General features: G+C 36.1%; 3 protein-coding genes across 4 annotated transcripts; 2 read left to right on the top strand and 1 right to left on the bottom strand.

The window, feature by feature from the left end:
* Positions 1–207: 207 nt before the first annotated feature.
* On the top strand, positions 208–4,679 carry LOC113778709 (elongator complex protein 5). The gene is made up of 9 exons (XM_027324190.1): positions 208–388; positions 509–601; positions 711–877; positions 981–1,027; positions 2,706–2,775; positions 2,856–3,082; positions 3,182–3,268; positions 3,410–3,485; positions 3,622–4,679. Exons 1-9 carry the CDS (start codon positions 219–221, stop codon positions 3,813–3,815), a joined length of 1,131 nt encoding a protein of 376 aa, XP_027179991.1. The 5' UTR covers positions 208–218; the 3' UTR covers positions 3,816–4,679.
* A 370-nt stretch (positions 4,680–5,049) lies between these two features.
* Positions 5,050–9,562, bottom strand: LOC113776695. Of its 2 annotated transcripts, none has more exons than XM_027321756.1 (10): positions 9,212–9,562; positions 8,479–8,574; positions 7,679–7,763; positions 7,347–7,468; positions 7,165–7,189; positions 6,990–7,073; positions 6,843–6,872; positions 6,652–6,757; positions 6,159–6,223; positions 5,050–5,264 (listed from the first exon to the last, which is right to left on the bottom strand). In XM_027321756.1, exons 1-9 carry the CDS (start codon positions 9,302–9,304, stop codon positions 6,160–6,162), a joined length of 705 nt encoding a protein of 234 aa, XP_027177557.1. In that variant the 5' UTR covers positions 9,305–9,562; the 3' UTR covers positions 5,050–5,264; position 6,159. The 2 variants fall into 2 exon arrangements, with proteins under 2 accessions (XP_027177557.1, XP_027177556.1); XM_027321755.1 differs by having other exon boundaries at positions 5,050–5,385; positions 9,212–9,561.
* Positions 9,563–16,697: 7,135 nt separating this feature from the next.
* LOC113777814 lies at positions 16,698–18,263 on the top strand. The gene is given in 1 exon segment (XM_027323018.1): positions 16,698–18,263. A coding segment is annotated over 1 exon segment (831 nt). The 5' UTR covers positions 16,698–17,042; the 3' UTR covers positions 17,874–18,263.
* Positions 18,264–20,574: the final 2,311 nt, after the last annotated feature.

Genomic DNA, 20,574 nt, shown 5'->3' with positions numbered 1-20,574 from the left:
ATTTTTCCACTAGCATGCATTATTGTGAAGGTGGTTAAGTACGTATGTTAAACTAACATTAATCAATGGCATGGTTACGTTAAACCAGCAGCACCACAGCATCAAGAAGCGTAGTAGTAAAAATTTTCCAATAAGCAGTCAAATTAGCAGGTTTAAAAAAAATTGAAAGGGCTCACAAAACCTCGTGGTAGTATAGAAGTAACAGAGAGTAGATAGGAATGGCGGCGGAAGCCATCAGCAGAGCTCTCCGCGACGGAGCTCTAGAAGGCGAACACGCGCCGGCCCTCACCATTAAAGACTCCATCCACGCTCCCCTCGGAGCCTTTGTCTTCGATCACATCCTCGCTCAACTCTCTTCCAACATTTCTTCCTCAAAATCACAGGCCCAGTAAGTTCAATCAAACCACCCCCAATCTAATTGTATCGTATTTTATGTTAATAATCAACAACATAGGACTTTTATTCATGCTTATTATCAAACTTTAAAAAAAAAAAATTATGTATCCAGAGGCATTGTGCTGGTAGCTTTTGCCCGGAGTCCACAGTTCTATGCTGAGTTGTTGAAGAGTAAGGCAAACGACGCCGCTTCTCTAAAAAAATGGTACAGAACTTCGTTTATGCTGTAGCTGTCCTGACTGGTTTAGTATTAAATGATGATGTATTTGGATGAAATTTTGATTCTTTCCTCAATTGAATGATCATGCTAACAGGCTGAGGATAGTGGATTGTTATACAGATCCTTTAGGTTGGAAAAGCCAGCTTGCAGAGAGTGGAATCGTTAGTAATCGTTCCACACAGAATGCGACTACGGCCAGCTTGTGTAAAAATGTGAGGGACTTGGATATGTTGTTTTCCTCGATAGTCGAATTGGGAAAAGGTATACTGTAACTCTAGTTTTGGATCATTTTTGTAGGCATTGTATTTCTATTAGTTGAAAAGAGTTCAACTAAAGTAGTATAATGGTACATACTGCCCTGCAGAAGTGATTAGAGAAACAAAAGGACGGTTTGCAGTTGCCATTGACTCGGTGATCACCTCTCTCTTATTTTGTTTCCTTATACATAATTTGTTATTAGACATGGATATTAGTGATTGTCGTTTTCATTGAGTGTTAAGTATGTATATTATGACTATGAATGCTAAATGCCAACTGCCTTCTATAATTGAATGGGACCCCGAATGTTCACTGGTCCTAAGTAATTTCTAAAGGAGTTGGTGTTTTTACCCCATTGGGATGAAGCTTCCTATGTAAGAATCTCTCATGCATCAGAATGAGTGCTAGACTTGATGACAAAAGAGTGCTTCATGGTGATATTTGCGTAAACTGGGTATTCATCCTTCAGGATTGATATTTAGAGAAGAAGCTTCCTATGTACTTTCTGTTACTTATTGCACATGTAATTCCTCTTTGAGGGGGAACACTTTCTCCTGCCATCTGGGTAGCTAGTCATCATCGGCATTGCAGCACAAGTGTTTCCATAAGATGCATGGAAATTTTGTAATTAGTTTGTATCAGGAAGCATGAGTTTCCTATTCATTTTCAGATGATTTAAAATGTGCCTGTACCGGTGTATTTCCTGCCATATCCATAAAACCTAGTTGCATGCAGTAAGCAGCATTGGCTGAGCTTGGCTCTGGTTGCTTTTGATTTGACAACCTACCATGCCTTTGATCTGACAGATTGCCTAAATGCTTTGGTGTTTGACCAGATCTGAGAGTGGTATTACTTGTTGACCAAGTTTCTTAGAATCCACAGCAATGACTTTGATAAGCCATCTTAATCAAAGTACGAAGATGACTACTTCTTAATGTAGACATAATGTGACAGTGGACAAAGCATCTTTGTGAACTTAAAGTCCAAGAAATTACTCGTAAAGCTCCAAATGGTTCAATTTCTCTTGATGTAGAAGACCTCTAGGAAGATAGGAATCATGAAGCAGAAATATTTATTATCCCTGAAACCTCGGTTGATTATTATGCTGTATCTATCTGAAAGAAAAAAGAAAGAAAATAATATTAACAGCATTTCCTCAGCTGCAGTGCTTCCAATAGCCAAGAATCCATTTTCTTTGCTAAATTGGAGCGCTTCAAATGTTTATAGCAAGAAATCCGGCAAACATAATTGAGCTTATGTTCCTCTTTTTGTTTATGTAATTATGAATGTGATAAAATATATTGGTTTTTAATTGTCATCACAAGCTCTTTTCTATAGGGGGATGACATGCTACAACATAATTCATTACTGATCAAGTTTGTGTATTAAGCTTCTCCAACTTAATGACTGTATAATCTTAGATTTTAATTGCACATCTTGCACTCTATATTGAACATTAGATAGAAAAATAAATGACTGAGAGAAAACTTGGTTTAGTTTATTCTAGCAAGCGAATAGAAATTAACTAGACATTGTCTAAGCTTGTAAAGTTCTATTTTGGGTTTTTTTTCATGGTGTGGCTTCACATTGGCTTTTTTACATAGTAATTGATGGTTTTTATCTCCAGTAATATTAAGCAAGGTAGAAATAAGTAGTTTCATCACCTTTTATCATATTAATAAATTCACTATCTGTTATATTGTTAAATTGAAAAAAATCTTAGCTCTGAGTACTGAAACTTAAAGTATTCAAGAATGGGACTTTTAGGAAATTCGAGTTATCTCTAGCCGAAATATGGACTTTGAATGAGTTCTATGTTTTCTGTCCTCAGGTAAGTGAGATCTTAAGACATGCTTCCATTTCCTCTGCCGCTTCCCTGTTAAGCAACCTTCGTTCTCATGGTAGGCAGATTCTTCAGGAAACCAGAAGTTTCATTAAATGTTTCTTGCTGCAGTTTTTAACTCATTGAATTTTCTTGCAGACCAAGTTGCTTGTTTGTTTTGGCTATTCCATTCGGACCTTCATGAGATGAAGGCTTCTTCGGCTCTCGAGTATATTTCTTCTATGGTTGCCTGTGTAGAACCAATAAGCAACACAGCCAATGGAAAGGGAATGAACTCTGAGAACCTTCCTCTGATTGAACAGAATCTTGGGAGGGGGAAGTTTTCTGTGCGCTTCAAACGCAGGAATGGACGTATTAGATTGATGGTACTCTCTTACCCTTCTTATCCTTATACAAAAAGTGGAAGAGAAATTGATTGTATTCAGCTTGGTTCAGAATCTGATATCTTTACATTCTTTTGTTAGAGTGAAGAGCTCCACACTGAGCAAATGGGCATCAACTTTGTGCCTGCTTTCGAAGATTACGTAACTTCTCAAAGCCTTGTACCTAAGGTAAATTGGCCTTTGAAACAGGATTCAAGCAATTTCTAGGGAACCTAAACAGCACATATTGGAAGCATAAGTTGCAATTGCGCTTATGCTGCCAAAAGTTCTGGAAGAGTACATTTTGTTCACGTCGTGGGTTTTTCTCAGGTCCAGTTCAATCTGCAGCTGTCAGAAAAGGAGAGAAATGACAGGGCAAAAGTTGTTCTGCCATTTGAGCACCAGGGTAGGGATGTATACTGATTATTATGGTTGTGTGAATGTGTTGATTGGAATTATTGCTTATTTATCTTCAATTTTTAAGCATATCAAGTTTATTTTGTGATTTATGATGAGAAAGCCATGGGTTTATTTTCCTTCAGGTGATGGCAAACCCATTCAAATCTATGATGGCCGGAGATCTGTGAGTGAGAGCAAAACTGAGAATAAAGAGACTAATGCCGAGAAAATGCATGTGAATGAGGATTCTGGTCGTGGCGAGATAATCTATATTCGAGACTCCGATGATGAAATGCCAGATTCTGATGAGGACCCTGATGATGATTTGGATATCTGACTCCACTATCTTCTTTCTGACTGTTGGAATCCTGGAATTACTGACAAATTGATTGCAAACTTCATATTATGCTGAATCAGAAGAATTGGCTGCCTAAACATTGGATGGCCCTTGACAAAGTACGATGAAGCTCTGTGGTGCTGAGCATATTTTGACCAGATGCTTTTTTTTCCCCTTCTGAACGTCTAGCTTGCTGAGAGTAAAGTCCGAGGAGCAAAAGATTGATGAAGCTCTGGCGAGTTGTTTGAGCCTGCATCGGACTCGTACCAATTGCTATTCTTTCCCTCATTGTCACATGGATCAATAGACGAAGGGGTTTGCGTTACGGTTAATTCTATGTTACACGGTATATTAGTAACTAATAAGGTGATTAGTTAAGAAGTTTTGTGGTAGGAGCTTTCTGTAAAATCGGGCGTCTTCTTGTGTTAGACAGCTTGGGATGTTAATTGTTGTGTGATGGTCCTGATAGTCCAGTTGATAAACGAGTTGAATGTTCCGCTGTTTCTTAGTACATCATGTGCTGCAGTACTCTAGATCCATGCTTCTCTGCTGCCAAAGGAACGGTGAGATTAATGTGTTCGCACCTGTATGCTGCAAGGGGAGGAGGGAGCGGGGTTGTGGGGGGATGAAAGAGAGAGTAGATGATGGAGCTTTTTGGGCCACGCAAGTTTGACACCACACCTATAAACCTGCTTCTTAGAGGGAAAATGGCAGACGGACGACCGTGCTGGACATAACGCTACTGCCGAAGTGCTTTCTTCAGTTGGGCATAACGATACTGCATCTTCTCGAGTTAGATGGTTTGGGCTGTTAAGTATAGTGATCCTGAAAATCCAATTAATCGAGCATCTTCTTGTTAGTGCATTTGGTTTTCTTAATCTACTTTAGTGCTCTAGATATTGAATGCCCTAAAAACGTACTGCCACAAAAACGATGAGGTAAATGCGGATCCTACCACAGGCTACGCTTTGTTGTTTGTTTCGCCTGCGCTTGCCGCTTAGAGGAAAAGTTACTGTTTTGGATCACGCAAGCTTGCATCTTGTATTCCCATAAACGTGCTTTTTAGAGGAATAAATGCACGCTCGCAACTGTGATGGATCTACCATGCAGCGCGAGTGTTTTGCTTCAGTTAGGCACTTGAGAATGGGTTGTGTGTGTGTTAGTTAATGTGCGAATTGATAACTATTGACAGGTTGTATATGCTGTCACGAAATTAGCAGTTACGATAACGATGTAATGAATCAACGCTAATACCAAATTTACTCGCATTTGCTAGTTGCTAATCCAGTTCAATCGGGAACTTCAATAAACCGAACTATACAGTTCGAGAATCCAGAGCTAAAAGATCTGAGACATCCAGCAAACTGGTAGGTTCAAAAAAAATTTGCCCACAGTAGATCATGGACTGGAACATTCCTCCTCACTGTACACAATCCCGACCTACAGTTCCTAGTCCAAAAATTGAGCAAAAGAATAATTCAGAGTGGAAAAAAAATTTTGTTGAATCGACACCGAATTCCGGTCTTCCCATGAATCACGGTTGACTGGATTCATAACCAAGTCAACAAACCTAAAAAAGATGAAAATGTTACACGAAAGGAAAGAGAAATTAGTACAAGTTGTAGACTGATTAGGCAGAAAATGAATCTGGAGTCTTAAAACGAAGTTATGCTCTTGAAGAACAGCTAATGATGTGACACAAAGAAATGAAAATGCTAAAGAATAAAAACTGAAAAAGAACTATTAAAGCTTGTTATCTCCCTGATCTCTAGCCCATGAAAACAGCACAAGGTCTTTATATATCTGCATGCTGGCTGATAGTCATAACAGATCATGTGCCATAGGAGAGTTTCTTTATAACTTAATTCTTTTTATTTTTGGGAGGAAATCATAACATTAGAATTACTTTAACAGGGTTACAAAAGGTTACACGGAGGAAAGTTTGATTTACTTTTGCTTTGCAATATGCTAACTGCACCAGTTGCATTATTTATAACAAGAATTTTGTCAAAAATTTGCAAGACTAGTGTTTAACATTTAATGCTGTAGGTTGGCAGCTTAAATTATGGATGTTATTATATAGCCTCTGTCTAACGTCTAAAATATTTCCTGATTTTATACTGTTGAAAGTTGATTATCAATAAGTGCTCACTGAGTACATGGAAATCAAGCAGGCCAAATCACATTCCATTGGTTAGTGAATAGGTCATTCCCGCTTTCAACAATTCAATCCAACCAGCAAATTGCTGACTGTCTGCAAACTTATGTCAAGTAGTGTGTTTTCATAATTTCTTTTCCTGTGAACCCTTGAAGCCATATCTACGGCGAAGGAAGAGAAAGTACCTCAGGACAGGATGACCAGTCCAAGATACATGGCTCCACAAAGAAATACGAAAGATATCATTCCCCTGCAAGAAAGGTCTGCATTTAGATAGTATGATAGACACAACAGAGATAGAACTAGGAGAAACTCAACTATATTGACCAGTAAATTCATGACAACAGATTATTCACAAACAGGGCAAAAGGCACAAGTTGTCACCAAACCATTTCAAATTTTATGTTTTAGTCACTGAACATTTTATTTGTCCAAATGGTCACTCAACTAATGAAAAAGTACATTTTTGGTCACTCAACTAATAAAAAATGTATATTTTGTCACTCTACTAATGAAAATGTATACCTGTCTGTCCCAAAATATACGTTTTAATTAGTTGAATAGATATTTTGGCTAGATAAAAAATTTGGTAAGTAATACATGGAACGCTAAGTAGTTTCATGACCCTTTAGCCGTTTGCTCTTCACAAATATGTCAAACAACAAAAAAAAAACTAACCAAATAACACCCCATCCAACACCATTACAAGGGCAGGGGCAAAGTTCTGCAAACTTCTCAGCATCACTTGAATGAACCCTTCGAGAGATCAAATCATCGTATATATCTGCACTATTCAATTAATGTTGGATAGAATTCTGAATTTCTTAGCCTCTGGTTTATTTATTTATGATGCTTAAGGTAGCTATTACCGTATACTGAAAACAAACTGTTCATAACACCTGCAATATATAACACCAACAAAACTGACAGAATTAGTTAAAAGTGTAGAATTGAATGGAAGCAAGAAGACGGACTAATTGCTGGAAGGAAATACATATCATCAGATGAATACATACCAATGAAGAGAATGACATAGCGAAGAATGCGAACTTTAGTCAGCTCTTGCAGAACCCATACTACACCAATGAAAATGATAAATCCTGGCATGTCCAGGCTGTCAGTTTCAATTCATTTGAATATGAAAAGGACGTGTAGAAAGAATTTAAGTTATTAGGACTTGAAGATAATCACCAATGCAAAGTCCTCGGAGAGTCCACTGTTTTAAAAGTAAAAAGCCAAAAAAGTTAGATTTTGCAAATAGCATGAAATCATCAAACCAACTTCCAAATTCTTAGTGGATACTTGTTATCAGATTAATTAATTTGCGGAACATGAAACAAAATTGGACTGATCAATTTATTGTGTTCTCTTACATTTTTAGCAATGAAAAGCACAACCAACAAAGCGGCAATAAAACATCCAGCAGCAATTCTAGAAGTGAGGAGATTTGTAGAAGCAAGTATAAGAGCCATTCCCCAAAATGATGAACCGAGATCTGGAACCAAACAGATACTGAGGAAGTTAAAGATAAATCATGATGTACACAGGATGAAGGAAATACATGATAAAGTAGCTACATATTTAGTTGATCCCTTAAGAATAGACCAGAGTATAGGATATAACAATCATTTATCTTGCAATACTGATAGCTAGTGCTAATTATTCTAATTAAAAAGGGAAATATTCAAGGAGAAATGTGCAATACATCCTGCCGGCAAGATCAACCAATAAACACCACCACGTGTTTGAGTCACCCCACCCTCATTTGCATGAACTTGCATGCCCTCAACCTGCATACAAGAGCAAAAGAGGAAGTTCATTCAGCAGACATGAATGACCATCCAACCAACAACTGAAATGCATTAATTACAATAAAACTGGAATGTGTTTGAATGACATCATCATACAAGCAATATTATGAAACTAACAGTGCCATGCACTTTTTGCCGTTAATATTGAAGTGAACAGCTCTTGTGTGTGCTTCAGTGAAGGAAAAAGTTTGCATGGAAGTCCAAGCTTATACACCTAGTTTCTCTGGAATATCTATGTAACTACTTGGAATTGCAGGGCACAACTCTCTGAAAACTTGAAGGCTCAATGCATGCATAGCACAAGTCTGAGTCCTCCAACACTTTGGACCCAAAATTTTGGAGAAATGAGTTTGTTCTTCTACTGCTGAAATGAGCATTCTAGAAGCAGGCCCGCCAATGTTCTCATCAGCAAAATAGATCAAAGTTAAAATATAGTCATAAAGCAGAATCTGTAAAAAGAGTTGAAAATAAACTTTCTTCATGTTAATGAAACTAAAAAAGTAAATTCATTCAAATAAGAGTTCACAGAGGGATTTTTTTTTTTTTTTTGGGGCAGGATGGGAGTGTGTGGGAGAGACAGCCACAAAAATTTAGTGTTTCAAACAATTGCGAGCAGGGACACACAGCTTACGCAGCAAGGAAATTTGGCTAATTTGCAGAAAAAGATCAGAGTGATAAAAAGAAAGCATCTTACCTGACCACATGTGAGCTTACAAGCAATTGCATGGCTTGCTTCATGAAGAAACACTGTAATGAGCTTGAAAGGTGTGAGAAGTATTGTCCTCCATAACTGCATTTTTTTTTTGGGCAAAAAACGATTGAATAAGGTCAGAACATGAAGATCTACTATAAACCCTCAAAATGGATGAAAACGGCAAACAGTTATTTTCCTGTGGCTCAAGAGCGGGGTGCCGTCAGACCATAAATGAATTATCAAATATTAGCAAGAAATTCTAGATATATGCGGTAGTTCTCAGAGTTAAAATCTGATCACAGGTGACTACTTTTGCAGGTGACTCAATTGGGCTGCCAAAACCCTTCAATTACGAGTCACAGGTGACGATTCTAGAAATTCAGCAAGAAACTCAATTGGGCTGCCAAAACCCTTCGGTTAGAGAGTTGGGACTAAATGAGAGTCAATGACTCCTAAGAGCAGCAGCAGCAAACAGTGGTATTGTACTTGCACTAAAAGTTTCTGAAAACGTGTGATACCAATATTCATGAAAATTACCACCACATTGCAACTTTAATTTACACAAGCCATGGAAGAGTGCAGTTCTGTAAAGGAAGCTTGCAATTTACTTGCCGAACAAAAGCGATCAAGAACTAGCAAGCAAAGTGGAGAGCACAAAAAGATAGTGCTAGTAGCACAAGCAAATTAGCTTAGCAAAACGGAGGCGGGGGGAAAAAGGGTAGTAGTAGCGTACGGCAAGAATGACGACAGTGAAGACGCCGATGGTAACAAGAAACACAACTTGGTCATGATTGCAGCAGTGCTTTAGCTCCCAATTCGGACTCATCTTCCCTCTCTCTCTCCCTCTTTCTCTCTTCGATTCAAGTGACGAAGGACAAGAAGTTGTTTGTGGGGGTCGCTTGGGGGGCAGTCTGCTGTGTGTTTGTGCGTATACACGGTTTTGAATTTGGAGGAGGCAATTGGCAATTTCGTCCTAACCTTGTCTCTCTCCCTCTGTCTCTATTATCTAAAGAGAGAAGAAAGAAGGAAAGAACGAAGAAAGCGGGTTGAATACTTGAATGCAGAAAGAGGGCTGGCGGGCGGGCGGGCAGGCAGGGCTGACTTGGCTTAACTGGCAAAAAGTAAGAAACTGCGCCAACTAATAAGGCGTTAGGTGTTGCGGTTATTGGCTGTCCAACCTCTTGAAAAATTTATGTTATAAAATTTAAAAAAAAAAAATCTTTCAAAATGCCCCTTATATTTAGGAATGAGCAAATTTGGTAAGAACGGAATTCATATATGCCCCTTATATTTAAGAGCGACCAAATTTGGTAAGAACCGAATTCATATATAATTTTAAATTCAATTTGGTAATTTGATATTGGATATTTGGTAATTTAGTACAAAAGTGATATTTACCAAATTCATCGAATTCTAATATGATATGAAATATGTAATGAGATTATCAATTTGGTAATAACCGATTTTGAATTCAAATTCAATAAAATGAAATAGAGTATCGTATTGCCAAAAACCTCTTGGACTCTTGGTACCACCAAGTCATAATGACTTGGTGGGAGTGGGAGGTTAAGGATCCACTTTGCCACTTAATTGTGGCTTCCTCGGACGGAAAAATTTCGTCAGTTCCCCCTCCTCTTAAATTAGCTAGGGTCTATTTGATAATATAATAAAGTGCTGCATCTGAATTTTTTCAGACATTCAGATGTTTTGAGTGTTTGATAAATGAAAATCTATTTGCTGAACTAAGCAATGCTGAACCTGTGTGTATTTTTTTTAGCACAAGAATCCTAACTGAATGCTTAATTCTGATAAGAATCAATAGAATTACTTCAACTACCTTATCTTATCTACCAAATCTACCATTATTTGTTAATTATGTTTAAAATTCTTATCTAATTAAACAACATAATATTCTCTATCTAATGATTTTTAGTTTCTCTTTTCTCAATTTTTAATGATTTTCACATCTTCTCCACACTCCTCATATAATATATTTTATCTTTTATATTAATTTGATTTAAAAATAAATATTGTAATTTTCATACGTAACAATTTTAAACTAATTAAATTATAGATTCTATTTCTTTTTTGAATGAAAGGATATAAGGGCAAAATTTTCAAATTAAACTTATTAAGCATTCAGTTATAAATATTTATCAAACAGTATAAATAGGTTTAGTATTAAAATTCAGACATTCATATACTTTTTTCAGTGCTTAAAATTTAGCAAATTAATTGTTTCAGTATTCAGATTTCAGAATTCAGACTTTAGAATTTAGATTCAGTTTTATCAAACGGAACCTTAAGGCTCCGTTTGATAAAACTGAATCTGAATTCTGAAGTCTGACTTCTGAAATCTAAATACTGAAACAATTAATTTGCTGAATTTTAAGCACTGAAAAGAAATATATGAATGTCTGAATTTTAATACTAAACCTATTTATACTATTTGATAAATATTTATAACTAAATGCTTAATAAGTTTAATTTGACAATGTTGCCCTTATATCTTTTCATTCAAAAAAGAAATAGAACCTATAATTTAATTAGTTTAAAATTGTTAGGTATGAAAATGTCAATATTTATTTTTAAATCAAATTAATATAAAAAATGCAATATATTATATGCGGATTATGGAAAAGATGTGAAAGTCATTAAAAAAAGAGAAAAAAGAAACAGAAACCATTAGATAGAGAATATCAGGTTGTTTAATTAGATAAAAATTTTGAACATAATTAACAAACAATGGTAGATTTGGCAGATAAGATAAGGTAGTTGAAGTAATTCTATTAATTCTTATCAGAATTAAGCATTCAGTTAGGATTCTTGTGCTGAAAAAAATACACACAAGTTCAGCACTGCTTAACAAATTCAGCAGATAGATTTTCATTTATCAAACACTCAAAACATCTGAATGTCTGAATATGTTCAGTTTCAGCACTTTTTTATGTTATCAAACAGACCCTAAGTTATACAAATATTATTGTTGTGACAAAAAAAATGGTACAGTATTATCGCATTCAAATACCTAATTAGTTTATAATTTATATATTATATAGATAAATGCTATATAATATTAATAGATTATATAGATAAAGGCTATTAATAATAGATAATATATAGTATTATCATGCACCTATAATAATAAAAATATATAATGATGTAAAATATACTATTTTACTATTTGTTATATATTTATAATAATACAAATATACAATAGTACATAACTATGATACTTACCCTTTTATACATAACTAGAATTAGATAATAAGTATAAATATAGTACTAAATATTAAACATAATTAGTAATTAGAATTTAGACAATAGTTTATCATTTATGTTTGGATTATTAAATATTTGAATGTGTAATGTTTAATTTGCAAGTATTAGTATACTCTAAATTTACATTACACATGCAATATTTGAATTTATATTCTATAATCACTAATCTTATTTAAACGTAGACAACTAAACAATATGATTAAATAGTTTAAGTGAATGTATATGAATTACATGTCAATATATTAGTGTATTAGCATTCATTATTGAAAAATAATCAAGTTATCTGTAAATTAAACATTTAAATTATATAAATAATAATAATAAATGTAAGTGTAATGCAATACATCATTAGTAAATTATGAGTAACTAAGTGTATACAAGTACACGAGTGAGTTCCATTTAATTATGTGAAAATTACTATCCAAGTCGGTTATAACCGATTTCATGATCATTTCCGAATTCAATTCGGTAACCGAATGAATTTAGTTATTCCCAATTCAAAATTGAAAACAGTTTAAAGTTTTGACAAGTGAAATAACCGAAAAAATCAAATTCAAATAACCGAAAAATTAAATTTGTACCGAATACACACTCCTACTTATATTTCATTAAATGATCTTTTTTGTTATTCACTTTTAAAATGATAACTTATAAAATCAAGCCGATAAATTTTGATTCCAACCTAAATTTTTCTTAAATTTTTATCTGGAATCCATTATGTGACTCACATATTATCATCTTTTTAAAGGCAAAAAAGATTAGATCACTTTTGTAGTTGAACAATAATTTGATCTATATTCATTTTTACCTCCAAAAAAAGTAGGATTTGATCCCCTGCAAAAAGTGTGATTGAATCTAATCTATATTCATTTTCGCTATTAAAAATATAGGACCTAACATTTTTGTACATAAAAAATGACTACATATGGATCACTTGGTAAATTTCACACTAAAAAATGGTTAAAAACTTAGGTTGAAACTAAATTTTGGTTACTTAAATTTGCGTGAAATGTAAAGTTAACATTTTAAAAGTGAATGACGAAAATATTTATTTGGCAAAATGTAAGGAGCGTTTTGCACGATTTTCCCTAAAATGAAAAGTCGTGTTAAAAACTGATACGCTAATTTTTTTTTATCCCTTTTCCCTTTTCCTTTAAATTATAAGTAGATTAATCTTGATAATTTTAACTTACTTTGTAGCTTATATGAGATCCTCATAGGTTGATAACCTGCCAGTTGGTGTTTTTATACCACAAATATACTCTGCTTTAACTTTTTTTGGTATCTACATTATCTAGAAAAAAAAATTCAAGAATCTCTAACCATGTTTTTCACTAATTTTTTTTTTCAATCATATTTTTGTCCCATATAAACCACATTAAAAAATTGTTTTGGTATAAAAAAAAAATCCCAATAACCTCCATTTGAAATACACTCCTTCATTTTATTTTATCCAAAGTAACATTGATATCATCCTTAAGAAAATTACTTTGAGTTGCTTAGGCTTTTTTTTTTTTGTAAATTCTTGAATATTTTTATTGCTAAAAGGTCAAATATATGGTTTGATTATATTCAAATGGATTTAGCAACTGTTAAAAAAAAAGTCAAACATTAGGTTGTAATTGTTAATTTATTATATGTATTCATGAATTGGTCAAGAGCATTTTGATCATATAAAATATAATTTTATCTTAATCCATGGACAGTTAATTATAAGGTATAAAGTGTTTATATTTAAAGTTCAAAAGAGCGAAGTATTACTAGGGGTCAAGTTTCAAGGAGGGCGATTGGAGTTCTACGAAGCGAAGTGTTGCTATGAACTTAAAATAGGACGGGAAGTTTTTTTTTGGAGGGGGTGGTGGGGAGTGGGGAACTGTAACAAGCCGTATAAAGAAAAAAAATTTACTACTGAAACTTTAATTTTTTCAAACTTCCCCAATGATTAAAGGCAGAATAAAGCCCAAGATTACTTCTGTAGTACGTCACAGCTGGATTGGTAGCTTGCCGACTACGGCCCAAAGTTGGAGTCTGGTGGACAAGTAGTGTTTGTTTGGTGGTTTATATTTGTCATGGGCTCCATCGACGTTTTCTTCGAGTCTGAGACAAATTATCGGGGCGCCTGCAAGTCCAATTAAGTAATTACAATATTTAGACTAGCTTTTTCTTATTTCAAAAATATTTAGAGTAGTTATTGGTGCTAAGAGCACACTCGATATATATGTGTCCAATTTAGAAACGACCACTTTTTTTTTTTTTTTTTTGAATATGGTTCGATTTCTCAAAACCGAATTTGAGTCCCACTCTCTAAGAGTTAGAATAATGGATGATGTTATAATTCATGATCATGATTTCGAAAACTACCAAAAAATCACAAAATTGTGGAAAGTCGTCAAAGAGGAAAGCTACAAGGAAAAAGAAAAATGGATACATATATACACACATCTTAAAAAACCTTACTGTATGTAACAATTCGGAAAAATAAATAAAAAAAATCCAAGATGAGGCCGCATGCCAGTGGGATGCATGAAAGTTTTGTGAAAATCACAATATATTAGCAACAGGGCAGAGAAATAGTTCTTGCGTGGCAGGCATCTAAATTACAGGAAAAGAAGATGAAAACTGAGTGGTGGAAGAGGAAAATACATATATGGATCAAAACTCAAAAAGTTGGAAAAGTGCGTTGATCAGTTCATGGATTGCTGGATGACAAGAAACCAATGCCGCCTAAGCAAGAGACAATTATTACTGGAGAAGGATTGAGGGATAAGAAGTGATGTATCTGTGTTCGAGTTTTCCTCTTTGTTGAGTTGTTGATGTTTGATCTCACATGGCAAGTTGGCAAAGAAAGGAAACAAAAGGTGAAAAAGAAACGAAAAAGGCAATGTGGTGAGGATCCTCCTAGCTAGAGCATGCGTACTTTGGTGACATTATCCTCCCAAAGTCCCATTTCATGGACGATGAATGATGATGGACCCTTCTTCTTCTTTTGGGTTATCCACCATTGAGAAAAAGAGAAGATTTATGAATGATTGGATTTGTCACTAGGACTACTTCTCCTGTATAAACTGTCCCTTCTTCTTCTATAGTCCACATATACACGTCCAACACAGTCAGCTACCAGCTGCTGCAAACCCTCCTCCGTGATCTCGATAACTCCTGTTAATGGTTGTAAAACAACATCTTCTGACCGAGTATTTTTAGTTTCTTTTAAGTGTCCTCGTGTGGCTGAAAAGCTTGCTTTGCTATGGATTTGATTGGACTGCTTGATTTTAACGGCTATGTACTGCTGTCAAGAACAAAATGTGGACCAAATCCAAAAGAAGACAGAGAAATACGGATGGCGGGGAGGGGAAATTAGAGTTTTGACATGAATAATCTACATCTTAAAAGTGGGATACTTTATCTTTGAAATTTGTACAATTATCTTAGTACTTACTTGATAAAGCCACAGCAATGGTTTTGATGTGGCCCTCCTTTGCCATACTACACACGAGTAACTAACACATCAGATACTACTGATTCAAATAAAAAAGAGACTGTTTTATAGAATATTATGGTTCAGGGCCAGTTAAGAATGAGGCTTTAATCCATAGCATGTTCACATCTGATTGTGGGAAACAAGTATGTTAGTCGCCAAAATGGATAAATGTAAATTGAATCCAGTAGTTTGAAGCAAGACAGGCAGGAATACTGACCATGGTTCAAAGTCGCATTCGCGGCCTGGACCGTTCCACATCGATCTCGGCATATCGGTCGCGGTCTCGGTGAGACGCGAATTTTTGAAATATTTAATATTCTAAAAATTATAAAAAATATGATAAACAAAAATAATTAAAAAATTTGTAAAAATAATAAAAATTCGAGATGACTCGGAGTGATTCGGTGAGACTCGATCGTTTCAACTCTTCACGGTGATGTCTCGGCGAATCACGTATCTCGGTATCGTTTCGTCGCGGTCTCGTCTCGGACTAGGCCGAGTTGTCTCGGTCTCAGCCGAGTCTTCGAACCATGATACTGACTAGTAAATTAGCTGATGCCCAAAACCACCATCACAACTGACCGGTGAAAAATCCACCTTCCTTGAGTCGTTTCACAAGTCGATTTCGGACTAATCAATGATACTTTTGAAACTGGTAACTTTTACGTGTTACAAATACTATGGAATAAGTAGGTTCTGGTTGTGTTTCTGCCACATATAATGGTACCGTACCTGCAGGGGCAGGGCATCATCAAGTTTATCATTCACTGCATCTTAAGCTATCTAAAATTTGTCGTCAATTGTTAACACGTTTTATTTTATGGATTCGTTCGTGGTTGATACCTTCAATTAAGATTCTTCAATGATGTTGACTTTCAGGTCATGTCGCTTAACCCGAATTTTCAATTAACGGCTGAAATTCAAGTAGCTGACCTCTTACTCAAGTTAAAATTGTTGCCAATTGTCTAACAACACATTTGTGCGCCTGCAAATTTTCCCGAGAGCAATCTAATAAAGAAAGGAACCCCCTCCAAAACAAAAAAAAGGGGGATCAAGAAATGAAGGACACGTACATGTTGATTAGAAGAGTGCCTCTATCTAACAAGCAATGATCAGCGCATCATTATGTATTTGAATGCAGGTGATAGTTGGAAGCATAATACTTCATAGTTTCATGGTAAAATCTAGTAATAAATAATTAACACAAGTAAGAAAAACTGAATTGTCATTTCACAAATGATTCAGAAGAATGCCGTCGAATTTATCCCCACAGCCCCACAGCCTCTGCACCAAAGTCTTTAACAACCATTTTGCTAAGCTAAATTCCCTATTTTACTTTTCTTCACGTTCGTGTCCCACTCCATCTTTCACCTATCCACGTCGCACAAAAACTTTCGGTCAGTTCGGGGTCCCCAGCATTCTTGGCACTTCTTTATTCCAATCAATGCAACATTGCTATGCCTTCTTCTCCTCCTCCTTCAATTCTAGTTCCTGTCACCCTCATCCCTGTTGTTCTTTGTATTAAAGTTTCAAATTTAGCGTTCAGAGAATCTGATCTGTTATTTACTTCATCCCTCTTCCAAGTCATCTTAATCTCGAAGTTCATATAAATGCTTAGACTTGCGTGCAAATTCAGTTAATTTTTACAGGTGGGATTCTTTATTTGATCCTCGGAAGTTTGGCCCTCCATTTTAATGCTCCTGTTGTTGTCCTTTAATTCCAACTGCTTGATGTGAATGCTTCTTTACTTGTTCTCTGCTACAAGTTTTTAACGTGTTGCTTAGCAGTGGTAGTCTATTAGGCAATGGCTGTCGAAATCTGTTCAGAGAGTTCCAGCATGGGAGCGAGTCCTCGGATCTCATTTTCTCATGATCTTTCCCAAACAGAGGGAGTTCCCATTGAGCAGTACATCCGAACGACTTCATCTTCAAGTATTGATTTTGATTTTTGCGTATTTCGCGAAAGCTTTGATCAAGAATCTTCTTCAGCTGATGAACTTTTCTCCGATGGCAAGATTCTTCCCATTGAAATCAAGAGAAAATTGGGTCCAAGTTCACCAAGTAAGTCCTCGACATCATCATCATCAGAGGCAACTCCAACACCAATATCAGCACAAACTCCACAGCCTTCATCAGATGATCGTGACATTGTGGACCCTATCAAGAGCCCGAAAAGCGATAAAACTTCAAGCGAAAAAAGAAGGGGTGTTTCAGAATCAGATGAAAAACCAAATGGCAAGTCATTTTGGCGGTTCAAGCGCAGTTCAAGTTTAAATTGTGGAAGCGGTTATGCAAGAAGTTTATGTCCTCTGCCACTTTTAAACAGAAGTAATTCGACTGGTTCTACACCAAATGTGAAGCGCTCATCATCAGGAAAGGATAGTAATTTAAGCAATAAGCAGAATTCATTGAAGCAGTCGCAGTCTGCATTATCTGCCGGTGGATATCAGAAGCCTCCACTGAAGAAAAGTTACGGCTCTTATGGCAATGGTGTTAAGGTTACTCCATTCTTAAATGTTCCTTCGCCGAGTATGTTTGGTTTAGGTTCTATTTTCTCCCCTGGCAAGGATAAGAGCAAGAAAAAGTGACCATTTTTCTTCATTTTCCTAATAAATTTGTTGAGGGGTAGTTCTTGATCTCTCTTTCTTTCCCCCTTCTTTTTTTTTTTTTTTTTTTTTTTCTGGTTCTTGATTTAGTGATTTCTAGAGTGAATCAAAATGTAGTTCTGATCTATTATTGTGGAGAGAAAAAGAAGAGTGGATAATTAGGCCATGCTGTCGGAGAGCCAAAAACAGGTAACATTTGCTTTCAGGGGATGTCCCATTGTGCTTTTAAATTTGTGCTTTTGGTTTTGCTAGCACATGCAGTTGTTGCACATATTTTAATCTTTATTTTATTTTTTTGCCCCATACATCTTTGTATTCTGGATCCACGAAGGCTGGCTGAAGACAAAGTAGTTGGTTTTCTTTGCCAGAATGATTGATATACGTTTATAATTAGTACTGCTATAGTGGTTGATCAGAGTATCTTATAGTGGTTGGTCGTACATTTTTTCTTTGGATTGCTGGAGAGAGACAAATAAAGCAAAACTAGTTGGAGATTTGGAGTTTCCAGAGCACAGGACTTCATCAGTTGTGTAAAAAATGTTCACGTACACTTGGAATCAGGGACGGAACTAGAAAAAAAAAAAAATTCGCTCTTTCTTTACCATCCTAGTACAATTGCACCCAGGACACCATATACGAATTGGGAGAATGATGATACTTTTCACCCTAATCCGAATGAGTTATTTTAAGAATCAAAAGAACTTTGTCAATTGAGTATTGAGCAAATCACTCCGTTGGCAATGTTTACTTACTCATCCCCAAAACAACCGAAATATGCACAAGAAAATTTGACATTGTTCCCAATGGATTGATCAAGATTGCTAGTCCATCTAAAATTATCCCACATGCAAGTCCAGGACACGATTTATTATCCTCTTGCTCCAAAAACAAACAAACAAACAAAAAAAAGAAGGATTGATCATCTCAGATGAGATGATGCAACATCATTTGTGAGTGAAGGGGAACTAATAGTGCCTATAAAGGAACTTGCAGCAGCATTTATGTTGGCCGATGCATGCCCCGTTTTCCCATCCATCACCTTCTTTCACGCATATCTGGACACAGGCAAACTTGTCACATACCGGGAGATCAAAAGACTTGGCGCAAGTGTACTCGGTCTCTTGCGTCAAACTCAAGCCTGCATTTTCAGTTGATAAAAAGTAAACTCAAACAAGCACGCATGGATGGAGTTTCCCTAAAACCCCAGGAAAAAAAAAGAGAAATAGTAGTGATACTGAAAAGGGACAGCGAAACTACCAATGGAGAACAAATTGGAGAACACCAGAAGCAGAACGAAAGCAACTGAACTCTGCATTGTGAGCAACAGCTGGGAACAACAGTTTTTCTTTATGCCTTGGGTACGATCGTTCCTTCCCTTCTTTCTCCACTCATATGTAATTTCAATGGTTTATAAATTCCAAAGACTATTAATTATATAATACCTACTTTCCTTCTGAAACTGTAATAGTCCAAAATCCATATTTAATTCTTCTCGACTTTTTGTGCGTAATATATATCTGGCGTACATTTTCCAGAAAGGAGAGCATCCACGAAATGACCACGCACCCTGACCCAACTGAAGCACGCTCTCTCGCAAAGCCCATATAAGGTACTGAGGCAGCCTTTCTCCATTTTGGGCTGCCAGTCATGTTTCTGCAGTTGCGTTGAAATGTAACAGGAGCTGAGGTGTCTGATCATGAATTAAAGCCACCTTCTAACTTCTGGCCCAAAACAACTTTCTTGCCCCCTTCGGAAAAGAGTTGCTTGACAAAGAAGATGTCATTTCTAATTCCTTGTTGAGACAAAAAAAAAAGTGGTGCCAGGACAATTAAGAGTCAACTTGTAAAATAGTATTGACGCGTTGCGACAGCATCAGCTAGCAGGCTAAAAGGCCAAAGCAACATGAATTGGATCGATAACATTAAGAGTCAGGTAAAAGTCGGCTTATCATAAACGGAATTATACTTGAGAGCATGAATAAAGAAATGATCTCCAACACATTTTGTCGTTGAACGCAGAATTGATTGACAGCTCGACAAAACGTCCGTGGAAAAGCAGGAACATACCGCTTCGGAGTAGTAATTTTTTTTCTTACCTTTCCTTGGATTGTGGAAACCTTGGGAACTCACGTGCACTCAATTAATTTTTAAAAGAGTTTCTACTTCGACTTTTACGATTTTAGTAATCTTTCTGACTCGCCCTATCACACGCTGTCCACTCCCCTCCCAATAGAGTCACTGACGTGTCTCATCGTAGCCGCGGGTGGCACAATTTCTCCCGTAACTGCGATTATCTTTTGATGCACGTCGATACAATCAAAATATACGCTCCAAAGTCCAAAACCTACACATCCCGACAGCGCAAGTCAGCAGGCAGACGTAGACGTAACGCTACCAGTTTCACAGTCCTGTTCATTTACCTTTTCCACCTAGATACGGCTGATAATGGAATTAAAAAATGTAGAACCAAACAAAACAAAAACATTTTATTTTCTTATTTAAAAATTTCATCATAGAGGGCATGTTGCTGGACAAAAATAACTCCTCGTGTAAAATCTTTTCAGCATTTTATGCCCTTCCAAGCAACATAGAGATATAGCCCCTCCGGGTTGGCTCGGGTGTCATTGGAGCAGCTCCTTTGAGTCCTAAGGTTGTGTGCTCGAGTTGTCCCTCCTAATATCCTGTTTGTAACGTGTCTTTGGGGGCGGGATGCACAGATACAGAAAGATTAG

The sequence above is a fragment of the Coffea eugenioides genome, chromosome 7, assembly GCF_003713205.1.
Source record: "Coffea eugenioides isolate CCC68of chromosome 7, Ceug_1.0, whole genome shotgun sequence".
In the NCBI taxonomy this organism is placed as follows: Eukaryota; Viridiplantae; Streptophyta; class Magnoliopsida; order Gentianales; family Rubiaceae; genus Coffea; species Coffea eugenioides.
The sequence above is the reverse complement of the archived record's forward strand: the minus strand, read 5'-3'. Positions and strand labels throughout refer to the sequence as shown.

Excerpts from the sequence above, each read along its gene's own strand:
- LOC113778709 (XM_027324190.1), top strand. The coding sequence starts at position 219 with ATGGCGGCGGAAGCCATCAGCAGAGCTCTCCGCGACGGAGCTCTAGAA. Across the intron at positions 1,028-2,705 it reads TTGCAGTTGCCATTGACTCG|GTAAGTGAGATCTTAAGACA; the intron begins GTGATCACCTCT and ends TTCTGTCCTCAG. Across the intron at positions 3,486-3,621 it reads TCTGCCATTTGAGCACCAGG|GTGATGGCAAACCCATTCAA; the intron begins GTAGGGATGTAT and ends ATTTTCCTTCAG.
- LOC113776695 (XM_027321756.1), bottom strand. The coding sequence starts at position 9,304 with ATGAGTCCGAATTGGGAGCTAAAGCACTGCTGCAATCATGACCAAGTT. Across the intron at positions 7,190-7,346 it reads TGCTTTTCATTGCTAAAAAT|TGGACTCTCCGAGGACTTTG; the intron begins GTAAGAGAACAC and ends CTTTTAAAACAG. Across the intron at positions 6,873-6,989 it reads CTATGTCATTCTCTTCATTG|GTGTTATGAACAGTTTGTTT; the intron begins GTATGTATTCAT and ends TATATATTGCAG.